Source organism: Pagrus pagrus (assembly GCF_965226575.1).
Source record: "Pagrus pagrus genome assembly, chromosome: 15".
NCBI lineage: Eukaryota > Metazoa > Chordata > Actinopteri > Spariformes > Sparidae > Pagrus > Pagrus pagrus.
Genome location: NC_140199.1, coordinates 25,051,142 through 25,078,958, shown reverse-complemented (window position 1 = coordinate 25,078,958; position 27,817 = coordinate 25,051,142). Strand labels below are relative to the sequence as shown.

General features: G+C 41.7%; 2 protein-coding genes across 2 annotated transcripts in view; one reads left to right on the top strand and one right to left on the bottom strand.

The window, feature by feature from the left end:
* The first annotated feature begins 1,611 nt into the window (after positions 1-1,611).
* Positions 1,612-5,517, top strand: tysnd1 (trypsin like peroxisomal matrix peptidase 1). Its single transcript, XM_084375256.1, has 4 exons — positions 1,612-2,981; positions 4,294-4,424; positions 4,575-4,760; positions 4,951-5,517. Exons 1-4 carry the CDS (start codon positions 1,906-1,908, stop codon positions 5,151-5,153), a joined length of 1,596 nt encoding a protein of 531 aa, XP_084231382.1. The 5' UTR covers positions 1,612-1,905; the 3' UTR covers positions 5,154-5,517.
* Positions 5,518-8,056: 2,539 nt separating this feature from the next.
* The window catches only part of spock2 (SPARC (osteonectin), cwcv and kazal like domains proteoglycan 2), a 34,099-nt gene continuing 14,338 nt past the window's right edge, over positions 8,057-27,817 (bottom strand). Inside the window, exons 2-10 of the mRNA XM_084376217.1 lie at positions 26,594-26,639; positions 16,567-16,681; positions 16,099-16,204; positions 13,626-13,734; positions 13,306-13,440; positions 11,785-12,003; positions 11,222-11,284; positions 9,636-9,767; positions 8,057-9,057 (exon numbers count right to left, since the gene is read on the bottom strand). Of these exons, the coding sequence (XP_084232343.1) occupies positions 8,912-9,057; positions 9,636-9,767; positions 11,222-11,284; positions 11,785-12,003; positions 13,306-13,440; positions 13,626-13,734; positions 16,099-16,204; positions 16,567-16,681; positions 26,594-26,639 (1,071 nt within the window). The 3' untranslated portion in view covers positions 8,057-8,911. The remainder of the gene's footprint in view (positions 9,058-9,635; positions 9,768-11,221; positions 11,285-11,784; positions 12,004-13,305; positions 13,441-13,625; positions 13,735-16,098; positions 16,205-16,566; positions 16,682-26,593; positions 26,640-27,817) is intronic.

Here is a 27,817-nt window from a genome sequence, read left to right as displayed (position 1 = left end):
GAATCTACATGTTTTTCCTATTTCTACCACACTAATGGTTATCTTGAATACCATCATTTTTTCCGCAAGAATAGTAGTTTTTCTGGAAAGTGCTGCAGAGATTTGGTGCCATAATGTCAATAAGAGAAGTGTTAATACAGTAGCTACATCCAAGGATACTGACAGCTTGGCTGTTGGCATGTTTTTTTTTTAATCAATGAAGAGTTTACCACCACAGGCCAATTACATGAATGTGACCACAAGTGCATTAACTGATATTTTGAGGAGCTTTCTGTAATAGTTTAATATAGCAGTGTTTAATAATTGCAGTTTACTGTATGTTAACTGCATCAGCACAGCCAGGTGATGTAACAAACTCTTATCTGTCCACAGTGAGGATGCCAAACTACCTTGTTTTCATGATGGTTAACTGCTGTGACTTGAGTACTTTGTGATTAGTGGCTGCTCACAACTAGCAGTGATATTATGAGAGTACTTGGGTTGTGCCCCAAAAGTAGGGCACGCAAGAGATAGAGATATGCATGGAATTACCTCTTAGTGCAATGTTATACATTATTTTGTATATAAGCTCTTATTTATATTTTGCAATAAAAACTTGGCTTGCCTTATGTTACATCAAGCATCGAGCTCTGAAGTACTGTATCTGTTACAAAAGGTAGGTCTTACTGTTATTAAACGTGTGAAGTTTGAGCATAATAAATATTTTTGACAATCCTTTAAATCTTTATTGTCTGACTCATTTTTGACTAAGTAAATGGGTAAAAAATTGATACAAGCAGTTGCAAACTTTGAAAAGTGATATAATCATTAAGTAAGAAATTTCTCATACTGTATACTGTTTATGTAATACTAAGATAAGATAGAACTTTATTAATCCCTATTGAAATTCTTGTGCCAGAGAATGCTCAAAAATACAGTAACAGAATCAGAAGAAAGTAAATGCTGACATCAGTGCCAAGAATAATAATGATAAAATAAAATGAATAAGATTAATTCAGGAAAATAAGTAAAGATACAATAAAACTAAATATAAAAAGTAGAATAATAAATTATATTGAACTTTAAAAGATAATATTGCACCAGATATTTTAAAGGTAGTATTGGAAATGTTATTGAACAGTGAAGAGCAGTATTGCACATGATACTGAGAGTAAGAAAATCTGCATTAAAACTTTAATATGTGACAACTTTGTATATACATAATGATAGATACTACTAGAAATAGAGTCGTAAATATATGTGCATTGTAATACACTATACAGTATAGATAATACTGAGTAATACTGCAATATGTAATAACTGATAGGTTAACAGTATAAACACATGCTACATACAACAGTGGACTATTAGACAAAATGAAAAAAACTGGGTGAATAAATGGATGTGGTCAAACACGTTTTTAAAATGTACTGCCAAGAAAACATCTTTCTTTTTGAAATAAACCATGTATATTTTAAGATTCTGCTTTTAGTAGAATAATCACTACAAATAACTGAGTTTAAAATAAAATAAAATAAATAAATAAATAAATAAAACAAAAGGTCTGCTGAGGAAATAGTCCCTCCTCCTTGTTTCCCATTGGCTCGGAACTGCTCGTGTGTACATTCAGACCAATCACATTAATCGGTAGATGTCGGGTTTTCTGTCGTTGACCAATGAGACTCAACCAGGAAGCGAGAGCGCAGAATTACTAAACACCAAAGTGAACAGTATTAGCGATATAACGGTGGGTTTAAACTCGGTAAAAGACTCATATAACTGCCTAGTAAGGAGGTTTGTTTTATCGCCTCACCACCGGAATATAGCCGATATTAATGTGCTGCTTCTTAACGGTTTTCCAGTATCTCCAAGTTGCTCAACACCGTTGTTGACACATGGCTGAAGTCCATCTGTGCCGCTAACAACATGGAGGTAAAGGAGGTAGAAAAGTGTTGCTGTGTGGTCAAAGTGTCAGAGGCTTATTCACCAAAGAAACCTGTGAGCTGCAGCGGAGTTATCATCCATGCTCATACTGGAACAGTGTTGTGCCCCGGCCTCGCGTTTTCCCGTTTTCTCACCGACACACAGCCCCTCTCTGCAGACCACAGGTTCCTGTCGCCCCGCAGCTTCACCGAGAAACTTCAAATCCGCGTCAGCCTTTCTGCTGAGCGAGATCTGGGCAGCGGCCAGTCTGCACATGGAGAAGCATCCCCACCCTCCAGAAGCAAAACAACACGTCACCGAGAAGTTTCAGCTGAGTTGCTGATGCTGGTGAACTGCCTGGAGTTCAGACAGGCTTTCAAGGCAGTTTTCCAAGAGGCTGACCAGTGGCGTTTCCATGCAGATGAAGAGGGTGAGGAGCTGATCAGAGATGCCCAGTTCCTCAGCTGGTTCGCTGTACTCAAGGTGGCAGACAGCTGCCCAAATTCAGGGACTAGTATACCCTGGCAGAGCAGCTCGTCTCTCCAGAAAGGCTGCCCTGTCGTGGCATGTGGCTCACCCTTCGGCTCCCTCTGCTTAGATCTCTTCATCAGCACCCTCAGCAGGGGTATCGTCAGTAACCTCGCAGGAGAGGACAACGCTGTCATCCTCACAGATGCCCGGTGCTTGCCAGGCACCGAGGGCGGGGGGTTATTTGTGGTGAAAGGCAGAGACAGCGTGCGTCTCATTGGACTGATCGTGTCTCCCTTTGGTTGGAAGGCCAACGAGTGGATAGGCCTCACTCTTGTCTGCTCCATCCACTCCATCTTCAGGAACATCATCGGCTGCATGAGCAGTCAAGATCCACTCCGAGATGCTTGGCTCCATCCAGAAGAGGCAGGCCTCCACATGTCTGCCACAGCTCATGAGACAAAAGCTGCGAAATACCCCACTGTGTGCCTTGTGGACAGTGGACAGTTCTGGGGCTCTGGGGTTGCTGTCGCCTCTCGGCTGGTTGTCACCTGCCGGCATGTTGTCAACGGGAAATCGAAGGTCAACCTGAAGTTCCATCACAGAGACAGGTGACAACACATTGTCTTAACCTATCAGTGGGCTGTCAGTCACTCCCTAAACACACTCTTCTCTGTACAGAGAGGATTCGAGGGGAATAGTTATCCAAAAACACACTACAACATGCTTATTAGACTCCTTTCACTCTTTTTGACTTAGGTGAAGTAAAACATAGTAAAGCTGGTAGTCTTGATGATTGGATGAACTGTGTTATTGTGTTTTTGGGTTAACAGTTCCTTTGATTCCTTTTCTTTTAAAGGGTAACACACCCCTGAATAACCCCCCCACAGGTGCTTTCTGTTTTCACTTCACTTTTGCTGATTGGACCTCTTCTCAGGACAATGGGTGCTTTTCATAATGCTAACCTGTCTCTTTTATGTCCTTCATGTCTTCCTCCCGTCTTATGCTGTGTTTCAGTCAACGGCAGAGGTCAGGAATTTCCTAGATGATATTCCTGACATCTGACCTCAAAGTGTTCCGGGAGCACAAAGGTGAAACTTAACAAAAACCCTGGTTCACCGTAACAAAATGATGTCTCTTTGTCAAGTGTGAACTTAATTGAACCCTCAGCAGTGCAGCCTCCTTGCAAATATTAACAAAATAGAGTAGGAAAAGTGAAACATGAGGTAACTACTTGGAAATTAATCTAAATATTCCATTCAAAAGCCTAATACAAATACTGTAGTCCACACATACACCTACCCCATCCCCATGGGTGCTGCCATTGTTGTGTGACATCAGATAACTGCTCCCTCATAAATTTCAGATAGATGTGTGTGCCACAAGTGTTAAAGTAGACGTGCTATTGTAGTTTTTCTAGTAGGAAGTTGGACATTTTTGAGTTCTGAGTTGTCTGAAATCCAGCATTAAAGGATGTCCAGCATCCCAAAAATGATGTTACAGAGAGATGCAAGGTGTGGAGACTACTCACCTCAGCTCCTTCAGACATCTCCTCTGTCCTCGCCTCCCATCTCCCCTAGGTGCATTTGAGGGATTTGAAGAGCCTATGATGGCGGGGGGACGATGTCCATGTCAGGGGAGGAGATGGGGCATGAGAAAGCGCAAGTTAGCATAATGTAATGCACCCTGTATGTGTTCTGTGTTTGATTGGAATTTCCCCTCAATCTCCTGTAATCTGTGTAAAATTTCTTGCACCTGCTTGGGCCTTGGTCCAGTCACGTTGGAAATTCATCCCAGCGTCATCAAGAAGTATGTGCTTCTGGTTTAAACAGCCAGATTAATTGAAAATGCCTGTGTGGGTTCAGGGTCTTTTAGGACGCTTCAGTGTGTCTCACCACAGTGTGTACTATGTCTGTTTCACAGAGTCCATGATATTGTGGGTGATGTGCTGTTTTCCACCAAAGCATCCTCACCCTACGATATGGCTTTGTTGCAGTTGAGAGACTCCCCCACAGAGGCTGTAGCCCCTCGAATGGCTCAGTGTTTCAATCCAGGTTTGATTTCAGTCTTCTTTAGTAGAAACAGTAAAGATGTTTTTTTAGAGCAACATCTTGCAGCGTATTTAGTGCCAGAGGAGATTTTAGTTCTTTACACTAATGAAACGGTTGTAAGATTGATGTTCAGCGTGTTTTCTCTGCCTACAGGTGATTCTGTAGTTGTGGTAGGATATGGTGGGTTGGGTCGGAGCTGTGGCCCCTCCATGACCTGTGGTGTCCTCTCCAAAACCATTAGTTTGAGTGACAAGCCTGTCATGCTTCAGACCACTTGTGCAGTACAGGCAGGGACCAGCGGGGGTGCTGTGGTGCGGAGATCCACAGGAGAGCTGCTGGGTAAGAAAGAAACCGTGCAACGACATATCATGTACTCTTTTCGATCAGTGGGGGGCATAAGACGACCACAGAACACCTTCACTGTAACAATGCAGCACATGCGTGGAGAAAAGGCAGCTAAACACATCTGATTGCTCAATCTGCACTGCTGTATTTTGAGAGAATATAATGATTATTTGCTGTTTTGCAGGTATAGTGTCCAGCAACACAAGGGACTTTGCTGCCAATGTGACCTACCCACACCTCAACTTTAGCATCCCAGTGACTGTTTTCCAGGGATTGTTGCAGCGCTTTAACCAGACAAAGGATGTCAATGTGTTCAAGGTGTTGGACACCACAGAAGAAGAAGTCAGACGGGTGTGGAGGCTACAAGCTGGTCAAAGCAAACTATAACAGAGGACCCTGCCCCTTTAGACACACTCAATTAAAAGATGTAACATTGATTAGACGTAAATCACATTAGATAATTAAATTAATATTATGTGCAATTTTTTAAAACAAAACAGTTGTTTTCAAATTTCTAACTTTATATGTTTCATATGTCAGTTTGTTACACAGACACAAAGTCACATATATGCAGTACATGCACCTAAAACAACAATCATTAATTCTTAATGTTTGCATCCGGAGTCATGCAGTAAATAGTGTGAAATATTTATAAGACGACGAACAAGTTAAAGTTACTTTAGTTCCTATGGAGACTGTATAATTGTACTATAATGCAAATAAATTAATAAAATAGTTTATTCTGATGACAGTTGAACGTAGGCTGGGTATATTTCTGTCCACAGTCGTCACAAAATATTATAACAACTAACATAAAAGGAAGATAAGTAGAGCTGGAGGGCTGAATAAAGCAAGAGTAATTACCCACTTTTCTCCCAAAGCAACAGATAAAATGATGACGCAATAAAGTACAACAGGCTTCACATGTAATATCTAAGTTTCAGTTATTTTGCACTGACAGCATCAAGTAAAGACGATACACTTTTCCTGGACGTGTGTGTCAGGATTTACACCTGCTTCTGTTACATATGGCTTGTTTTCACCGGGCAGGAGGAATATTCAGCATAATAAGATGACAGGTTGCTGAACATGATTGGTCCCTTTGGGTAGCCAGAAGACTTGCTGCTGGTATCAGGTATTCAGACATCTGTTGGCAGGTATACCCACTCAGGCTAACGCATTTAAGGTTTCACCCACTGGGACATTACTGCTACTGATTTCCATTATCACTGAAACGTGAAACCGAGAAATGACATTTCAGAGGATTGGTTACTGTCAGTTTTTACAATGCTAAGACAAGCGTTCTTGGCCTGGGCTCCTAAGATGTGCATACACTGTGACATTCTGTAAGGTTTCTATTTCACTGTTCCCAGACGGAGTAGTTCACAGAGGAGAGGCAGGAGCAATGTCCTGGGGAGGCTGAGGAGAGAGTTTTCTATAGGTATTGTGCTGTTAGAAGTGCTGATATACAGACCTGGGTCTGCATCTCATTTCTGCTGGCTTCCCATAGCTATAAGCTACACTGCACTGCAGATTGAGGTAAGGCAAGAGTAGAAGTGAGCTGACAATAGGATCTGCCCCTCAGAGGATACAGAGTTATAGCATGTCTTTGAAATGGAAATTTTAAGATAGGCTGCAAAAATTATGTTTTTCCTCAATGTTTAAGTTTAAAAAATGAAGTTAAATGTGCTTTATAACTTTTCTTAAAGCGGCCACAGGGAACTTTCATTTTGTTATTGATTGTGCCGACCCCTGTGGACAGGACAAGTCAGTATTGTTTTAATGCCGTACCACCAGACTACAGCGCAGCTTTCTTCAGGCTGTGAGACCCCTCAACTGGTCGTCAGCACTCCATAAGAAAATGGTTGTTTTTTTTGTTTTTTTTTACTTTTCCGACTCGTGACTATAAAGAAACGGCTTATCTTCTCTATCATGTTCTCGTTTGCTTATGTAGGTCATATAAAGGGATCAGTATTAAACTGAGACTGTTTGATCTCTGTTTCTTGTAGTACTTTAAGCTAAAGGTTGAAAACGATGTGGATTAGTTTACCTAATTTAAGTCACCTGATCTAAAAATCCAACATATCATCCAACTGGTTGATTATATTTGTAACAACAGCAAGATTTTAAACCATAAATATAATGAAAGCATTTATTTCTATGCACAAAACTCTGACCTACTTGTCGTTGGTGCATCATCAATTACAGAAATTGCTTGAGTGAGATTTTGGCTCAGGGACAAGGGTGAGGTAATGACGGGCTTTGTGGTAATTAGAGCCTAACCAATATTTCAACATGGCTGATATTATCTGACAAATCTGGCTTATGACGAACATATTGGCTCATACATGTCTGTCAATATGTAACAAGAAACAACAGTGGAGATCATGGTGAGTGGCCTCACACGCATTCTCATGGTGGAGCAAGAGGGAAAGTCTGAGGAGCACCAGTCTATAGGCTTCATCCTCTGGACACCAGTAATAAAGTGATTTGAGATATTTAACTCTGGACCAAAGTGGATGACCAACTGACCAAGCAACAAACCGACAAATCAGATGAGTTTGTTTTAGTGCTAATTAGCAAATATTAGCCTGCTAACATGCTGAACTATGATAATGAACGTGGTAAATCTTCCGAACATCAGCAGGTCATAGTCATTGCAAGCATGTAAGCATGCTAATGATAGCATTTAGCGTGACTTCACCAATTTCACATCATTAAGTTGTCTGGGGGAGTACTACTGCATATGTGGCTAAGTTGCATTGGCACCAAGTTTCAAAGAAAGAAGAATGTGTGACATAAAAATGATATATTTGGTTCTGCTGTATCTGTTTCGATCATTTGTTTTTAAACTGTCCATAATGAGTACAACATTGTACTGCTTTCCAAAACCTGGTACCTACATTACCCACAATACAACTGAGCGACATCACAAGGGGCAATACATCATTACATGCTGCTTCCTCTGGAGCCACTAAAGGCTTTATACTACTTTTTCTCTCATGTCGAGGTACTCCCCAAGGTACCTATACTTTAATTTGTAAAACTGTTAGAGTCACCCTTTAACACAGCCTGACAGAGCTTGCTAGAATGGCTTTAAACTCTTAGCCTGGCTTAAAGTCAGATATATATAGATCAATATCAGCCTTAAAAACCTGGTATAAGCTGAGCTCTCTTTTTGAATTGGCATCGCTTACAGAGAAAAAAATTGCTGTATACATGACGGATCCTACATGTCATGACAGTCGTGAATCAGACAAAGAGAGAGAACAAACACATGGACTCAGATGTACGGTGGCCAGCTGGGCCACTTAGACCAGTTTATTTTATTTTTTTATTAAACACAATAATTGATCCACATTATGATACGATGTACACTTTTCAACTAAGCAGTATATTCTGCTAGTCAAGGCATTGATAACGGGACTAATATGTGACAATCTGTCTTCTGATACACACATTATATACAAGCTAAAGAGTGATGCGTGAGAAACTTTTTTTAATTTTTTTTTTATAAGTCATGAATGAGACAGAGCACTACTGTCACATATGAGCCGAAGCGTATGACATAAAAAGTCAATGGGTGCTTTTCAATATTCTCATGAGGCTTCCCCTCTTTATCGCCAGTTTCCTGCCTAAAACCAAAACTGGTTATCTAAATGTTGCTGATCCGCAGAAGGAAAAGATGAAAGAGGCCAATTTGGACTATTGAAATGCACCCAATCTTTCTCCATTTTTTATGCAAGCACATGACAAGCACCTGCCACTGCTTAAAGTCTCAATTATGCATCAGCTAAAAACTGCTCGAAGATGGTTCAAAGGACATACAACAGAAGAGAACAAAGATTCACAAGTATGGGGGACAAAAATCTTGACTCCAGACCCATCATTTCCTAATAGTGATATTTCCCCCTTCCCCTGCCCTTTTAAGAACATCCTGTAACATTAAATACCCCCATTACATATGCATCCTCCCTCTCCCAACCCGTGCAACCCTCTCCCTCGCTTTTTCCAGTGTTGTTCTGAGTGTGAGAGCTTCACCGCGTCCATCTCTTTGAAGGATTTGTCTGTGTGTGTTTGTGTGTGTGTGTGTGTGTGTGTGTGTGTGGGACCATCAAGATGCTCCTGTATAGACGCTGGACTGTTTACCAGATATATCCCCCATCATCCACCTCTCCCACCTCTCCCTCTTCCTCTTCAGCCTCCTCTGCAGTCTCCTCAGCTTCTTTCTCTTCCTCGTCCTCCCATCCGACCCCACTGCCGAAATCACCTGAATATGCCATTTCATCATCTGCGGAGAAACAGAGAGAAAACAGATTGAATTATCCACTGTGGCCATCTTGTATATTGTAATTACTTCTGTTCAGTGTGTCTTCCCCTCAACTTTGATGGAGTCCTTTCTGTACCAATGAGAAATGCCAAAATTAATTTAAAAACATTGACTTCTATGCCAAAAAAGAAGGGGCATATGTTTGACTTTGTCTGGATTTTAATAGCTATTTCTAAACCTTGCCAGGGGACCCATTCTTATCAGGCGCAGGTTCAGTCCAACCAGTCCTCATTTATCTTGAAAGACTTTTCTCACAGCGACAAGCAGCGCTTTAGAATGCAAATGACTTCGGACACATGAATGTGGCACTGGTCCCTGCAGTGAGTTATGTTGCAGTGGGCCCCAGTCCTTTAACATAAAGAAAGCCTTGTGCAGAATGTGTGTGTGTGTGTGTGTGTGTGTGTGTGTGTGTGTGTGTGTAAGGCGGTGCTGTGGAGAAATGGGCCAATCCGCAGCAGACATTTTGAGTTGTTTTTTTCCCTCGCTTAAGTTAAAAATTCTGTTCCTATATATTGACAGCTGAAACCTATGTGACTCACCGCAGTCTGGTTTGCCACGAATCCTAGATCCGGCCACTTCTCCTCCGTTTTGGTCAACACACCAGCACTCTCCCCTGTCACACTGCTGCTTCCTGTAGTAGCCGTCCTCATCACAGCTGGGGATGAATCGGCCTGGCATTGGCACGCAAAAATAAACAAAAAAAAAAGTCAGATATAGTAAAGCGACCTTATATACCCTATAAGACCCTGCATGTCGCATAATCTCTCCAAAGCCCATGAATCATGCCTCATTACACATGGCACCGAGCCCAAGTGAGAATGTAATGCATGCAGCATATGTGGCAGCCAATTTCATATTCCATGAATACAAATATGTTCTAGGAGCAAGATAGGGGTGAATAAGTATTAAGTCAGCATATTGCAGCATGTTGGGGTGGTGTGGGGGAGTGTGTGTGTGGGGCGGTTAGCTAATCATCATAGGATAAGGGAGGAGAAGATATTGGAAAGTTTTCAATTTGTGAAGTATTACATGAATATGAAACACAGCCTGTGTTCACGCATGAGGAAAAGATATTGTAGCTGCATTTATCACCGAGGTCAAATTTAACTGTATGGGCTATTTTTCTTAAAGGGACAGTTCAACCGATAATCAAAAATACATACTTTTCAATTTCCCTGTAGTGCTGTTTATCCATCAAGATTGTTTTAGTGTGAGTTGCACTCGGCTATCCATTAAAAGCACACAAAAACTCAACAGCAACACTAGTAACCCTAGTTACTCAAGACAATCCACAGACCGTTGTGAGCAGTTTCATGTAGGAACCGTTTTCTTTGCGCAGAAATAAAAATGGATGACGTGGACATATAATTTAGATTTTGGGCGAACTGTCTCTTTAAGGAGAGTAAAGCTTGATTTATGGCAGGGTGCTCGACACTTGAGTGTTGTTCGATAGAAATCAAAGTGCCAGGCAAAATGTTCAATTCATACTTCTATGAAAGGTTTCAGGTGTCTCCATGGTAACCAGACGCTAGTCTGCTGCAATACAAAATTGTCCAGGTTCACAACATGAGAGGGAACCGTTGAGTGACGCTTTATTCTGTTGAAAATACGTAATTTCTATCAAAAGTGTCAGACACCCTGCTGTATATTAGGTCTGAACTGGCATACTCCTCACATGATGTTCAATATTTCAAAGAAAACTTTATCAAAAAAAGTGTGACATTAATGAGACAAAACACAGCAAAACACTGTCCGTCGAGTCTTTCGGGGGAACATCTGAGTGTTGAGCTGGCAGACTGCCCCCTGCTCACTGCTCCGTGTCCTTGGAGAGTCCTGAGTCAGAGCCCAGCCAGCCAAAATCTGCAGTGCGCACATGCGTGCACACACATGTCCACACACACACACACACACACACACATACACATATTCACCCGCTCACACGTACATGTAAGACACACTGACGTCTGCTTTCCTTTGCCGTCTGTCAGTATCAAGTTCTAATCCAAAAGACTGATCGGGGACTAATCCCTGCCTCCTGCTTGTCGTCTGCTCGATGAAAACCCCTCGAACGGGAACGACAGATCCAATTGGGTTGAAATGCTCTTATGAGGAGTCAGATACCTACCAAACTTTCTCTTGCCGCCGTCTTTAACTTGGATCCTCTCGAGTTCGGCCAGGCAAGGTGGCTCTTAAAAGAACAGAAAATGATTTTTAAATAAAGGAACAAAGTGCACTCCTGGGCATGATTAGACACAGAACAGAGATAATGATGATCTAAAATCTGACAACAACTATCAAAGGTCAGAGTGAAATCAATGATTTCTAATGATCTGCAAATTTTAAGACAAATTTCCATGTCTTTTCTTTAAGACCAGTATGAGCTTGGGACTGAGAGCTAGTTTCTGCTTGGCTGGTTGGCTGACTCCGAGAGCTGTAGGAGAAACAGGCTGTCAACAAGCAGCAGGAATGTTTTTAGCTCCTTGCGGTGACCCCTCCCCATAGGGGGGCAGGAGGATGAGTAGGAAGACAAATAGTGACGGACCAGCACACAGCACAGAGGTGGCTACACCTGAGGGCCTTGAAGTTTCAAAGCATGTGCCAAGGGAAATATGTCAGCACACAGGCACGTGATGAATGTCTGTGTACCTACAGACCATAAACCCCACAAACCCTGCCCAGGATACTCACTCTCTCTCCAGAAGCAGAGGCACCACTCGGCAGTGGACACCTTGCCGTCCCTGTAGGAGTCACAGGAGTTGAAGAAGGGCCGGATGCACACCTCGTACTTGTCCAGGTTGATGGCAGCCAGCTCAGCTTGGTCCAGGTACAGGTCACTGTTGGTGTCCAGCTTGGAAAACATCCAGCCTATGGAGTCCTTACAGCTGGCCACCAGGCTCCTGTCCAGCACTGCAAACACAAAGACAGACAAACAAACATTCATTTTTATCAGGGGACAGCTGTACAAATAGAAAATGAAACCATGCCAGTGTGCTCAGAAATATCTGCTGTTTCCAATACAAATCCACCCTGTTGTTTACTTGTTCCAACGAAAAACTTTTTTTTAAAATGAAAATGGGATTTGATCTCATCATTATCAACCTTTGCAAGAATTTACCACTTTAATCTTTACAGCCTAGTTAAGACCTGGGGTCAGATGCATAAAGCTTTGTGTAGATTCACGTCTAAAACTGTGTGTACGCACAAAGGCAGTCATGAACTTGTAGCCGACACAGCATGCTCCTGTTTGTGATGCAGCATTATCTTGATTCATCCACCAAAAAGAGCTACTGAAACCTTTCTGAAAGCTGCAGAAAACACGACAGTAGAAGCATCACCAGCAGAACCATAAAGCTAAATTTGAGAGGATTTTATTCTCCCAGTTGGACTTGTTTTAGCTTTTCTGATTTTCCCTTTCTAAGTCATGCCATTTTTCACTCGGTGCTCCAATATGAGTCATGCAAGTTTGGTACACAGATGAACCTCAGTCAACTTTCCCCTTTCCTGTTAAACTAATTTTTATTTTGTCGGATGTAAAGAGTGCATTAGACCTCACCATCAGCTGAATATCACAACAATATCACCAAAGACACCAACATTTGCTCAAACGTTACAATGTACGGTCACATTATCCTGACGCCATAATCCTCACAGACAGTTTGCACGGTTTATAGTCACATCTTAAAGGGGCTCTGTGGAACCTCTGTGTTAAGCTGGAAGCTGTAGCTTCTGTCGCTCTCTGTTAGTGGAGCGAAGAGAGGCACTGAGGCAAAGCACTCAAGAACGAGCATAAAGTCACATCCTTTGAATTGTTGTATTTGGAATCTAACCCAGGTCTAAATAGGACCTGTGTCGCCATGTTTCTTAGATCGGCCAGTTGCAGTCATTGCATGATACAGTTGCTCTTGCTCCTCAAGGCTACCTTCTTTAAGCCATGTGAAAGCCCACCAGGTTATTTATTTCAGAGGCATAAAGGGGTTTGGTGGATTTTACATGTTCACAGTTGTGTAGTAAAATCGGCAAGAACTGTAGTGGCAACTTTAGTGTTAGCAGTAGCTCGCAGGCTACAACATCCATTGCCTCCACAGAGACACAATAAAAGACATAACATCTTGTTTAGACTTTTTTTACAGCTAGTATACTGCCTTTTTTTATAAAGTAGTTCTAACTCCCTCTTAATGCAGTCGGGATTCATCAAACAGTAGCTCTAACCTGATGTGGTGCTGGCTGCAGTGGTTCTGGCCCCGGACTTGCTATTGTTGTTCTGCTTGGCATTGGTCTGCAGAAGCTGGAACCAGTCCCTCAGACGCTCCCCGAGATCAGCCAGATCCTGTCCGGTACAGCTCTCTGTGGAGGCCAGAGGAAAAAAATTGTATTTGTTGCACCTATTCATGCTGCTGTGGTGATTGTTTTACTAGTGTGTGTGAGACAGAGATACAAAATAAATAATAATACAAAAAATATATTTATTTTTTGTATGACAATAAATATATTTATTTTTTGTCATAGTTGTTGTGTGTGTTTGATCTCACCATGTTTACTCTCCTTGGATGTCGGGGCGGCAGTTGGACAAGGACACAGACCTGAACACTTCAGGGTAAGATCCTTCCCCGTAAGACACGCCTGCTGCTCCAGCTTGCACTGCAGCACAAACACACACACACATACAGTGATTAAACGCACACACACCAGCAACATCGACAAGGGGACACAAAGGTGAAGTAAAATGAGTTATTGCTGCAACACAGATCAAATATTCATGAGGTGACGGACTGTATGCCTTAATTCAAATCTGAGATTTTCTCCTGAATGTGCTTTGCTACCTCACACAAGGTCAGGAATAGTGGTCCAAAAGACAAAGCATAAATCAATATACACACAGGATTCTGTCACCACAAGCCCCCAATTGGTCCTTCTGAGGCCATATATCAGGGCTCTTTGTCTTGGTTTTTTCCCCCTGAGAGGCTCTACACACCGCTCAGCTCAGAATGTGCAAGGTGTATGATACTATTTACGCCACAATGCAAGGTGCATTGTGTTAGTACGTATATAACATAAAGTCAAAGCTGTGAATAAATGTATCACCACCTCACTGATGCACATATCGTTATACATAGGTACTGTGTCGTATTTCACTACAAACATTTTAACACATGTCTGCTACCTAACCTACATTGGTAGTAGGTGTTCAGACCCTTTTTGCAATTCTGATCAACACAACATGCAGTATGTTATCACAAAGCATAGAGACCATATTGTGAAGCTGAATCTACACACACACAAGCGTCCTTTTCACTTCTATATTGTAGGCGATGCTGTGCAGTGTCACTGCCAGTGATTCCCACCTACACTCAGTGATTATCTACCTTCGGTTCTTTTCAGAGAAATACACATGTTCACACCAATTAAGGCAAAAAAACAAACAAAAAAAACTCCATATATTTTTTCCGTTTTTAGACTTAACCTGCCTTAATTGTTTTTATGTCGAAACTTGGGAGCAGCGGAAACGAGCTGTAAGCATGATATTAACGTACAAACACCTCAAAAAAGTTTATGGAGAACATTCTTGTAAACACTTAGCCGTGTTTATGTCTAATTGTCAACCTGTGACCTTTGGAAATGTCGTGACAAGAAAAGAAAAGAAAAGAAAATTACGCAAAGTGTAGTTGCATCAGAAGTAGGCAGCTTTATACATGGCCGTAACAGACAGTAGAAAAACTAAAGAAACGGAAACAAAACCAGTTGTTTACCACCAATACACCTCAAAGAAGATCAAGAAGAAACAGAACTGTAGATTGTGGGATACTGTTTTTTTTGTTTTTTCATCTAAAATGACAATTATGTTTGATGATGAGGTGACAGACTGTCTGCCTTAATTCAAATCTGAGATTTTCTCCTGAATGTGCTTTGCAACCTCACACAAGGTCAGGAATAGTGATCCAAAAGACAAAGCATAAATCAATAAACACACAGGATTCTGTCATCACAAGCCCCCGATTGGTCCTTCTGAGGCCATATATCAGGGCTCTTTGTATCGGCTTTTTCCCCGGGAAGATTAGACAAAAGAATCATTTGGTCTGCTCATCCGTTCCTTGGGAGTGGAAACAGCTGATCAGTCATGAGTTCAATGTTTGCTATATCAGAACTTATTCAGAAAAGGTGTTTCTATCTCCAAAGTGCTTTAACTCTTTTTCAAAAAAGACAAAAAACAACTCAAGCAAGGGGGGGAAATTAATTACAGAATTGACGTTTTGTCAAATGTCATTTCCATCAACCAATGATCAATGAAAACATGGACAATGAAGACTTTGATTTGGAGGTTTGTTTATGGCCCACTGGTGAATGTAGGTAACTCTGTTTTGGTCTCCATGAAGGAAAATATCTCACTCTTGAGCTGTTAAATACTATTTTTCGGTAGGCGGAAGTCAAACGATTGTTCCAAAGGAAGACACATTGATTCTAACTGTAACTTAACTTAAAACTGCAGCCTGTATGATTTACAAATGAGATATATGAGGTTGGTCAACAGTATATCAGGCACAGGCAGGTAACACTAACACGGTCTTATACAACAGTATTAATCACACCTTCATTGAGGTTATAATGATTTTTTAAATGGTTTTGGAGACGTTCTGATTCATCTTTATACTAATTTTGAAGGATGCAGGTGTTTACTCTGCCCTCATTGATATAAATGGGAATGACAGTATAACACCTCTTAGTATAAATCAACATACTTAACAGCAACACAGACTGCAGCCTCCAAATCATTAAGTTTAATCAGCATCTCTCTGAAACAGTTTCAACAAAACTGAACATTATAACCTTCATTAAAGGAGGATTTATTTCAGGATTGTTAGACTTTATTGCAAATGTATGCAAAGTCACAAAGACAATAATGAAACCGCTGTTCAGCGCAATTTATCATGTTCTATTGTTAAGGTTTACAGACAGACAAAACCTCCAGTAACTAATTCAGTTGGGTATTTATTGGCTTCAGTGTACCTTTGAGGCGTAGTTGTGTCCGTCCGACCCACACACAGGCCCGGAGGAGGAGATGGGACAGGGCTGACAGTTTCCATCAGGAGACCGGAGAGCAGGCTGCTTCAGTCTGCAGGACAGAGGACACACAAACACTTCAGCCTCACGAGTCCAGCTGAGACAGCGACTGCTGTGCTAATTCAGAGTACAGACACAGCAGCAGCATCCTGGACATGTAGCAAACAGCCCTGCTCCATGTTGTCTGAATGTATTAGCTTATCATTAAACAGCAGGCAGCCGTACCGCACTGGTCCACAAACAAGCTTTGTTATCATCACTGTGGCTGACAGGGAAACACGTCCCAGACCAGCACAGGCCACCGACTGGAACTGGTTTGTGTTATGTAAGTGTGCATTAACGGAGAAGATTTTTGACTACGCAAGTGTGTTTTGGGACTCAGTCAGCTCTCGCCCAGGGGTGGCACACACTCACCTGTGTTCGAGTTTCTTGCGGTTGACGCATACAGCTCTCTGGTAGCCCTGGGCGATACACACCTTGTGTCGGCTGCACTTAACCTTTTGACAGGGGTCCTTGGTGGTGTCTACATCTGGGAAGGAAATAGAAAATGAGATGTATACTGTGGTTTCCTCACTGCTTCGCTTTTTACCCTTTTCTCAGTCTGTCTCTGCCCATCATTCCACTTTTCACTCGCAGTCTCAAATCCCAAATCTCTCTGCTCTATTTGCTCGGCGTAACCTGAAAGTCAGCCTAAATTATTAGAGCATTGAACACAGAGCTAATGCATCGAACTGTCTCGCACTTTATTCTGTGAACATGAAAATGAAAAGCCTTTCTTTCTAACAGGATAAAGTAGATCCAATTGTTTCTTATGCAACTTATTTTGAGTTTTTTTTAAATGCAGGCAGCATATTGTGGAAAGGGAGATTTCCTGTCTTTTTTTTTAAATTTTAAAGCAGTTCTGAGTGCTATATAAATAAATACTACAGAAGTATCAAAATGCTCAATCCATGGAGCAATGCAGACAATAGGTATTCAAAAACTGTGCCTTCAAATGAGCCACCAGTACATCCGCAAGGTTGTGATGTCACAACTATACAGCCACGACCACAGCATAGCCATGGCTGCAAAACCACAGAGCTCATGCAGTGATTTATAATAGAACTAGATACTACATAATGGCACCCATTCAGTCCAGTGAGAATTGCTCAACAGGTTCATACGTCAGAAAAGTTTTCTGGCTTCCAGGTTTACTTCCTGGTTATGCGGCCCACTGAATAAGTGCAGCAGAGTTTCTTCTACTGGCCCCACTCGCAAGTTCCTGCTCTGCCCATAGATTTTACATTGTGACGACGTCACAGATTTTTAAGTTTTACAAGATCAAACCTGGATAGATAAAAAAATTCAGATTAGAAAGAGACATAATTGACTTTGTTTACAGTTTGAGGTGTCCGGTCAACAGCTTTACAGATGTGTCTTTTGGGTCACATGGGAATACAGCGATCAGCCACTGGGAATAACTGGAAGCAAGGCTGAGCAGCTCTGTTGTAACCAGGTCTTAATAATACATTCAAGGGCAGAGCTGATGCAGAAACATGCAGGGCAGTGCCTGCTCAGGTATGTGAGAGCTGACCAATCAGAGCAGACTGGGCTTGCCTTTAAGAGACAGGCACTAAAACAAAGCACTCAGACAGAGGGTGAATAAGGGTGCTGCATCATTGGACAGTATGAGAAATATAATGTGATTTTTGAACTTAAAAGCACATTAACAGTTTCTAGCGGAGACACAAAATAAAAGCATGAACTGGAAATTATCATAAAATGGGACTTTCCACTACATTATTAACATTACACGTCAGCTGACATCCTAAGACGAATACTGTTCTTGATGTACTCCAAAGCCTGCAATGGCCAGCTCACTCCACCTCATCCATCACATTCTCTGCTTGCACCTAATGCTGGACCGCGTGTCAGAACCCCACACACACTCATATGTCACAGCTGTCTCTTCCTAGCAGGCCGCCCCGAGCCCGACCTGGATGTCACACTCTGTTCTCTTCATATCCCCCAGCCTTTCTTCACCTACACGATCCATCAGTACAGCACAGCGGAACACAACTTATTCACTGTTTCAGGTTTCATCCATATGACAGAGGTCCTTGTACTCAACCCCTGCTCTGACTGCATCCTGTTTTATGGCGCTGTTATTATTTAGCAGACAGGCTTAGGATCTCCTCTGTTGTCCTCTCCGGTGGCTGAATACATTAATGCTGCCTACATCACAGGATTATCGAAGCGAACCGACAGATATCTGATTTGAGAAGCAAATCCAAAACAATACACCCCCCTGTCAGGGCTGAGCTGGTTGTATAACTGACTGACTGACTGCTCTGACTGAGAAACAGTGAGGCTCGGAGGCATTAATGCCCAGACGCAGACTCCTCATCCATTTAGACTGTCAACAGTGGAGCCTTATTCTCTGGTCGGCCCGTTCCCAGTTGGCATTGATTGTGTAGAGTATCTCAGCGTATGGTATCATACACATCTCCCAGCTTTTCTCCCGCTACTCTTTTGTCACTGCCCGCCTTCCTCGCAGGTTTGATGTTCCAACCCCATCTAATTCACACCAATGTATCAGCAAAATCAGGATGCAGCAGCCAATTAAACCCTGACGATACTTCCCGACACACAGGAGGACAAGGAGATTAAGGTACTAATGGGGATACAGGACACGTAGCTATGCAAAACTATGTATTCTTACAATCCATCCAAGGCAGATTTAACCAATACTCCAGCGAAAGAAATTAAAAGCAGCAGCACGCAAACACAGAGCAGATAATCCTGCCTTCTAATAGCAAAACATTTGTAAATAAATCTTGTCAGTAGCGAGCGGCTACAATGCTGGCAAAGCTTTGTGTTGTGAGTACAGAAGCATAAGGTGGCTGCCTGAGCCTCATGTTAACTTAACAGGCTTCCACGGATTAAAGCAGTGCCTGCGATGATGACGTTTCCATAGCAACAGGCTCTCCGTGGTCCGGGAATCATTTCTGGGTTGACTGTGATTTGCAGCTCAATCTGGTGTTTCTGAGAACTCTCTCCCTCTCCGTTTTCTGTCTATCAATCTAGCTTTCTTCCATCTTTTCGCATTCCTTTGTCTTCTCCTCGGATCAGACGTCTTCACTCTGTATTCGCGCTCTCGCTCTGCCTGCATGTTTATTATTTTCCTCATCACATCCAGTCTCTTTCTGTTCAACCCCCCGATGCACCCACCGACTTCCAGTTTTACTTTTCGAGAGTCTCTCCTTTGGTATTAAACTAATGCCCGCAGCAGTAAACCTCTCCTAATTAGGCTCCCCGTGCTTCAGTCTAATCCAATCCCGATTTGCATGAGGTTTATCCCTGCAGATTGAGGATAACGGAAGTCTAGCCCAGGCCCACATCCTCATCATGACCCTCTTATCTACTATTTACACACTCAGTCAGTAATAACATCAGTGCAATCTTATTTTCTAGGTAGCAGTGAAGCCAGACATGTCTCTGGCATAGCTACAGTTGTTAGTCCAGTTAATGCAAAAATAGGCTTGCATTCTCACAGTGGTAAAAAATACCCAGCAAGCCAAGAAACGTAGAATGAAGGTCTAAACTTAAACCTCCATTTATTGATTTTCTTGGCTACTTGCAGGCAGTGAAAACACAACCCTTACATATTGCCACCTGTGATGGTGAGAGTTGCTTGTTTACACATCCAGCAGACATAGAGCAACGTTAGCATTCGTTTGGGGTCGTGTTTCCGCCAACCTGATGAATTTAGGGCCAATATTCACTCTCCTTTTAGCTCTATTTCGGTCTCCACCAACTCCTGAGAAAAATATTTGGCTGCTAAATGCTATGTTATGCTATGTTTACCAGCTGACTACTGCTATAAAGAAGCGCGTCATTCGCAGTGCACCAAACAACACAGACACAATTCTGCTCCAGTGTGTGATTTTGGATAGCATGCCAAAGTTACAGTAGCAAAAGAGGCGTGACATGCAAGGGCCCTGACACAACTGGCTGACAATCAGCCATTGGCCAATGATTGGGCCACTGGTGAGTGTCTGTGACCCTAATAGTAACAATGTGTCCTGCACTGCTGGCACTAGTCAGCCCTTGCCAGCAGCTTTTTGGCCGATTGAGAGTGTAGAATCGGCGGCAGAACCCGTCAGTCAGAGAAATCACTATGATTGGCTGCTCAGCTACGTGAATCAGAATCAGGTGATGATTCTCTGAGGTTTGTGACTACAAGTGAAACCTGTCAAATTACAAAAAAACACTGATTTAATGCTAAAGGACTGGCTCCAAATTCACTTTGTGTTACATGAACAAATCAGTACTGCTAAATATGAGGCTTTGAGTTCCTTTTTACATTTTGGTGTTATACAAAACAAACAAATAAGATACAACACGTTCATTGAAACGAAAAATGGTATAGATCCTCTCACAAAAATCTCAGCAAATCACCAAAAGAAGTTTTGCGCTTCCAGAAATTTACATTAAAAACTAGAATGGCACCCCGTAAAGTGCATACTGCACCTCCACCAGGAACAGCCCCCTTTTATACCCACTCATAGATACCAGCCACCTAAATACACCTTATAATAAGATCCATGCATTATTCTGTGAGAAATCAACAAAAATGTTGAAACCCTACTTTAAAGAAAGTGATACAAAATTTCTGGATCCGTCTGTTTATCCAGATCCACATGAAAGTTAAAGGGGTCTATTCTGGGCCAAGACCAATCCTCCATCTAAATGGAAATCTGTTTGAGGGTGAAAACATAAACTCCTTGGCGGACATATCAACAAAAGAAAAATAAAGGACAGCACTCCCATCAAACTGTTTATTCTTGCCACACGGACTTTTCGGCCAAGACGCCCTTCTTCAGCGTGTATTCTGGCAAAAATTATTCTTATTTGTACGGACATATTAATAAAAATATAACAGAATATAGACTATACTGCGGCTTTAAATGTCCCGAAAACTTTCTTGTGAGCCCAGAATGATCGTGTAGGTGTATAATAAAAGGGTAATAACTTTAGTTCAAGCTAAAATTAGATGAAAACTTGAAAGATTTATTTTAGAGCGTTATTAGAGAATCAGATTGACTGAATCAGATTCAGTCGCAAGAGGATGATGTGACGATGTGAGGCATGTATTAAAAAGATTAGTTTTTAATACACGGGGTAGGGACGGGGGGCTGACTCCCCTCCGAAGTTGGAGGAACATGCTGATCCCTTCACCACCATGTATGTGGGGTTTTGAATTTGATGGAAGCGGCCCCAGGTGGCCCGAGGAGGGAGAGCGGGGAGGGACAAATTTGTGGAGTGTGAAGGTGAGAAGGGCAGCAGAAGTCCCTCGAGGATTGTGGTGGCTGTTTTTAGAGTTTCAGAGTTGTAGCGGTCCAGACACAAGATGTGTACAGCTTGTAGAAAGAGCGGGGCCGTCTCCCCGGTGGGGGAGTCTGCCCTGATTTGGTGGATGTTGTGAAGTAAAAATATGTTAATAACGGTGGAGCGGTCTCACACAGGGCATCTCCCAACAAAAAATTTAAATCGCCTTGATGTTGAGTTTTCAGTTGGTGGGTAGAGATCCAGCTGCAGACTTGAACAAGGCATTCCATGACAATTTACCATATGCTGTGTGTGTGTGTGTGTGTGTGTGTGTGTGTGTGTGTGTTTGTGTAAAGGCTATTTAAGCACCAGTGTATCAACAGCCTCAAGAGGTATCAAACTCTAGACCTTGTGAGTGTGGACTCAGCGTGTTTTCCTATCTCCTTAGTGTCTGCATTGATTTGAAACCATTGATTTCCAAGAAAGTGTCCATTCAACATTCACCTGGCCTCCGTGGCTCAGATAAGCTTCTGGAAAACCAAGGTGCACTTGAAAGTGTATGTATAAAAGGATCAGGTCTTCTATGAGTGCTGTACACAAACACTCGAGTGTCGGTGTGTGTGCGCACACACACTTGTTTACTCTTACAAGTCCAGATTACAACCGCTCTCCTGCCATGTTTACTGTCTTAAGAGCGAGGTGATTCAATCAGCTGCCTGATTGATGAATTGACTGGAGAAATCGACTGCAAATTACCCTGACCTCTCCCTCTCTCGGCACAGCGCTGGCTGAAGTAGAGTGTGGTGCCTGAATGCAAATTTTCCACCTCAGTCTGTTGTTGGCGTCGACTGCCTGTGCGTTAGAGGAGTGTTGACACTTCAAAAGCTCCTTCTCCCTCCGCACGGCGATGTAGCAGTCTGGGCTGAGAAATGAGGCCTGCAGGCTCATCCGAGCTTGGGAGTTAAGACATCGCACTGATTTAGTGATGTCTCCGAGGGACAAATCTCCTCTTTCTGCGCCTTCGCTTCATTAGGCCACTCATAAAGGAAGGCAGATCAGTGGAGGGAGATAGCACACTCACGTCAAGGCGAGAGAAAGGGAAATAGATAGATGAAGGGCTTTATGCTGTGTGAAATGAAAGGAGTGAGTTACTATTCATGTGACAACCTAAGGCAAGCATATAAAGCTTTGCTTAAGTTTCATAAAAGCTGAGCACACACAGTTGAATACCTACATTATAGATATGCCACTTGTGACGTTGATCTATTGACTCTGAACCCAGACAAAAATTAGAGTATAACTCCAACTCTAGTGCCACATAAGAACGTCAATACTGGATGATAATGTTTAATGACATTTTTTTATAATCCAATGCCATCGCTCTTCAGAGTGTGCAATATTTATAAATGGCAACAATGGTATGGTCAAAGAAAGATTGGGGTTATGACACATAAATGATGGTTAGGGTTATGCAACTAAAACATTTGGTGAAGGATGGAGAGAAGAAGATCTGTGACAAGACATGAACACATCCATCCACCATGCCAACCTCCACAGCCTTCATTTAATTGCACTAGATACAGTACAGAGCATGCTGCTTCCTGTTTTAGCACTGAACGTTGGTAGTGGACTTAAATCATAAGATGTCGAATTGTCCACTATTGCCGTAGTTGACAGGATACTGGGCTGGCAGATTGGTCAAAACCTCTTATTCCATTTTTTTGTTTCTGGATACAGACAAGAGTCAATTAAAGGTGCTATACATAAGTTTACTCAGCGAAGAGCTGTGTCTTCATCCTCTCATGTTCGACTGAGGGCAGACTAGACGCTACAGTAACTCACTATCGCCTCTTTTAAGGTACAAAGTGGCATTATGAGACAGGACAGGCAGAAGCTAGCATGTTAGCATGCTAACTTCAGTAGACATCTCTGCCACACAATACATGAACCTCTTTCCCATAAAGTCAAAACTCTGTTGATTATTTTAGTTAATTTTTCAATATTTTAAACTAAAATTCTAACATGTAGCTCCTTTAAGAGAAAAACTGGATGAATACATGGAGAAACATAATGAACGCAGATGCTTAGATATATGGCAATGGGTCACCAATTGTTTCAATGAGTATGAAAAAATGATATGCAGTGGCCTTGAGTCAACAGATCTCTGTGAAAGTAATTAAAAAGCTCACAGTGATTTATAACACATTTTTCGATGGCAGCCATGTGGGAAACTGCTCAAACCGCAACAGCTGACGAAACTTTCTGACAATCCAGAAATCCGACCAATTGTCCAAGAGTCCAATCGTTGACCAGTTAAGCAAACTAATCGAGCATAGTCCTCCTCTTGAACGACATGTCAAACTCAGCCGTTCTAGTTAAAGTTCTGCCTGATTCTACAATGAGTTGTTGGATGCTCGTGGTACCTTACTACACATTTGGTTTCTCCTTTTATTTGTCAACCATCTGTTTGTTCTGGATAATATCAATAATGTATTGTAAGCTTAATGAATAGCAAATGTTCTCAACATTTTAGATATATACTGTATCTGTTAAACAAACAGTTTAAGGATGTACTTGTGGTTGAAATATGGGTTCATTTTAAATGTTAAAATATTAATGAAGCCATTCAGATAGATCAACATGTGACACATTAAAGCATTACATGGCTCATTTCAGTGTATGTGATTTTTGCAGTGAACTTGTTTGCATTTTTTTATTCCAGTGAACAAACAGCTTCCTCTTTACAGATAAACAGAACACAAAGACATCCTTTCACTTTTTCATACTCTCATACTCTCCTTTACAAGTCGACTCGCTTCCTCCTCCGAGTCCACGGTTTCCTCATCACCAGACTGCCTCAGAGTTGGCAGGAATAATGTTGATGTCAGTCGCTTTACACTAAATCACGGCATATTAGCTCCCACCACTGTCACTCTCTTCTCATGCTTTTACTTCCCTCGCTGGCCTTTCATTGGAAACCATAATTAGTCCTTCATTAAGCCCTTGGAAATTGCACTAATGGACTCTGCCATTCAGCCGACTTCATTTGAGCTGCAAATCAAGCGACAATGGGCGAGGACACGACTCTTGTCATGACTTCATCTTGCAGGGGCTCAATTAAGGCTGGAGTCGCAGCAGGAGTCCGGGAGGAGACCTCAGACAGTGTGTACGCATGTCTTCTGCCGGAGTGCAGCAGAGAAAAAGGAGGAATTAGACCGAAGGTGGTGATGGGTTGAAGTCTAGCCAATGTTTAGTGTCTCCTGGGGGAGGCACATCAGATCCACTCAAGCAGATAAAACGGAGCGCTAACATCTTTCAACCTTTTCGCTGAGGAACCACTACAAGTGTGGACAGCTAACGGCCGACCCCAGAATACAAACATGGAACATACGCAATGCTGTCTAATACGATGAACCACAGACAGTCTGGGAAGCATCCTAGTTCAAATACAGGCCACAGATTATGTCTCCACGCTTTAGTAAAAGGCTAATGACAGTTCAGTTTTAAATAAATCATGTGGCTTTGCTTTCACTGCATCAGCATGCACACCAGCAGAGTTGTCTTAATATTTGCTCTACATGTATGAAATATGAATGTGCGTCAATCCTGAGCATGTGATGAGACATTTTGGGCACAAAGATTTTCTGCAGGGGCATAATATTCATTATTTTACAGAGCCTGGGAGATGTAATCAGTATTAAAAGGGGAAATTGTTGTGCACAGTTTATTCATTTATTTATTTTAAGTTTAACAGACTCTCCGTTACAAAGTGAGCGTTGTAGGTAGTTTACTAACGTATTTCTTCATGGCTGTTTCACGTGTTTTACTGCCACAGAAGAAATCTACTCCTGATGAGTGAGTAAAATGAGTCTTTACTTCAGAAACAGGCCGGCCTTGCGATCATCTGTCAAGCAGCCAAGAGTCAAACAGAATTTCACAAAGAGGCTCAGAGAGAGAGTCTGAAAGAAGCCCAAGAGTAGAGTGTGAGAGTGTGAGACTGATATAACAGGATAAAGAAGCAACTGCACTTAGAATGTACTTCAGCTGTGGGTTTACATTATCCTTTAATGGTAGTATTTCATCTTTTACCTTCACATGAGAAAGACCATCAAGGAGCAGGACTATATTATTCTTAGACTAACATTACTAAAAGGAAACTTGAGATACTGTGAACAGGAAAAAAATATACATTTCCTTCATTGTCATCTTGCCATCATATAATCTTATACTTGTGCCAATATTGTATAACTAAAACTCAACTGAATACATTATTGTTTACTTATATTTTACTATTCTGTGCATAGATGATCATGGGATCATTTTTCAAAATACAATTTATGTGCTTTCTCAAAATGTCTCATTGCACACGGGTTAAGGAACAAGTATAATTCCCATATTGACGAGCCTTTATCAATCTAGCAAAAATCCACCATTGGCCATTCAGTGCATGTCAGCCAAACCAGTGACTTGACTGAGCGGTGAAATAAGCTTGCTGAAGAAAATGGAGCTGAATGATAAACTACCATCACACTCAGAATAATGTCACTAACTGTAATGTTCCGCTATTTTATTTGGGCCATTGGCTTCATGATAGCTTGCCAATTGCAAATTACTTTATCATTTTAAATCTATTTTCAGCTTGCGTTTCAAATCAACCAGTCAGATCAATGTTATGTAGCTAAATGACATCTACCTGGCTAACCTTTGCTTTGTACCATCATACAAGCTATTATTGGCTACAATCAAGATTGTTTGTCACAATACATGTAAATAACACCAGCTCACATTAGCTGTTGTAGTAAGTAATTTGGTAAGGTATCCAACTATTTTCACTCAGATTGTGTTTCTCTAGCGATAACGTTTGCTAACCAAACAAGCTAAGGTTAGCCGCTGCATGGACCTGTGGTTGGTTGCTTCGTGTTGCAATGTGTTGGGTGGACGAAAAAGAGGCCTTTGAATTCTTCTGGAAAAACCATAGAAATCAGTCGACAAGCTGTTCTTACTTTTCAAGTTACAATACAAATTGTTCACACAATGGCTATACAAAGCGATTAATAGCGACTTTGCTTCACATTCTCACATATTCCAAAGCACACAGTGAGAAAGAGACGAGATGGTGAGTGAGACTTACTGTCATTGGAACCTTGGTTTTCATCCCAGGTACGAACATAATCATCCTGCAGAAAAATGAAGAAAACAATATTTTTTTAGCAGCTTCAGGGAATGAGGAGCCACGTAATTCACACTGCAAGCCTGAGTACACAGTGTTGTTGATAGCATAACATATTAACACTCTGTCATCTTCATGGATAAGTGAAGCAGTTTACATTATCATTGCATACTGATTATAATGTGTACATTAGTCTTGCACCATGATAATTAGCCAAGTGAATCACAGCAGAGACAGATGGGTATGGGCTGTGCCTGTACGCCTGTATGGAAATGAGTCCGACAAAGCTGCACCCGCAGCCTATATGTGAGACATATGGCATCAGGGGTGAGCTCCCTTTAAAGTGCTCTGCCTTTTTCCCTACATAATTAGAACATTAATCGTTCTAATTAAAATGGGCACGTTGAAGGAGATTTGTGAAAAAGAAACACACAGAGAGGAGATGGATAGAGAAGCAGAGATAAAGACACACAAAGACTGGGGAATGAGTCATGAATGAAAAAGACTTCGTACAAAGGCAGCTGGAGGAGCGTTGTAGAAAAAAATGGAGAGAACTGACCTCTACCTCCTGGTGAAATGACAGCAAAAGGAGAGAAAAGAGCCAATATTAGTGAAGAAAAGTGTCATTTTAGGTACAGGGTATTAAGCTGCAGTCAATGACATTGTAAGAACCAGTATTCGTTGTAATGCCCCTGAAAAGTTATAACATTTAGCACTGACGCAATAAAAAGTTTAAAAACGTCCTTATTAAGATTTCTACACTCAGAATGGCAGATTACGTGCTTCAACAAGACTTGGTGGGTCATATTTAACATGGGCCTCGCATCATCATCACCTTTTCCAAACCACACTTTATTCTCCATTTGCACAATGTAATGCTTTACCGACTGCACGTCCTGAAGGGCCACATCCAGTGCCATCTCTACAGCACATGTATAGTTATTTTAATGCAATTTTATCTGTAACTTAGTTAAAATATTCACTTTTCACAGTACACTTTTTATATATTAACAGTTTACCATTTGATTTTGTATATCGTGTTTTTAACTAGCGAGGTTAGCCTGTCAGCTAGCCTAGCTAGCTTCATAAGAAGCTTTACATATACATATAATAGTAGAACCAGTCACCCTTCTCTCTGATTTATGATTTAAATCCCTTATCTAGCAGTGAGGTCGGACCAAGACG

What these genes read in the sequence shown, in the direction of transcription:
- tysnd1 (XM_084375256.1), top strand. Translation starts at nt 1,906, where the DNA reads ATGGAGGTAAAGGAGGTAGAAAAGTGTTGCTGTGTGGTCAAAGTGTCA. An exon ending in GGCTCAGTGTTTCAATCCAG is followed by an intron (nt 4,425 to 4,574) that starts GTTTGATTTCAG and finishes CTCTGCCTACAG; the next exon opens with GTGATTCTGTAGTTGTGGTA. An exon ending in ATCCACAGGAGAGCTGCTGG is followed by an intron (nt 4,761 to 4,950) that starts GTAAGAAAGAAA and finishes GCTGTTTTGCAG; the next exon opens with GTATAGTGTCCAGCAACACA.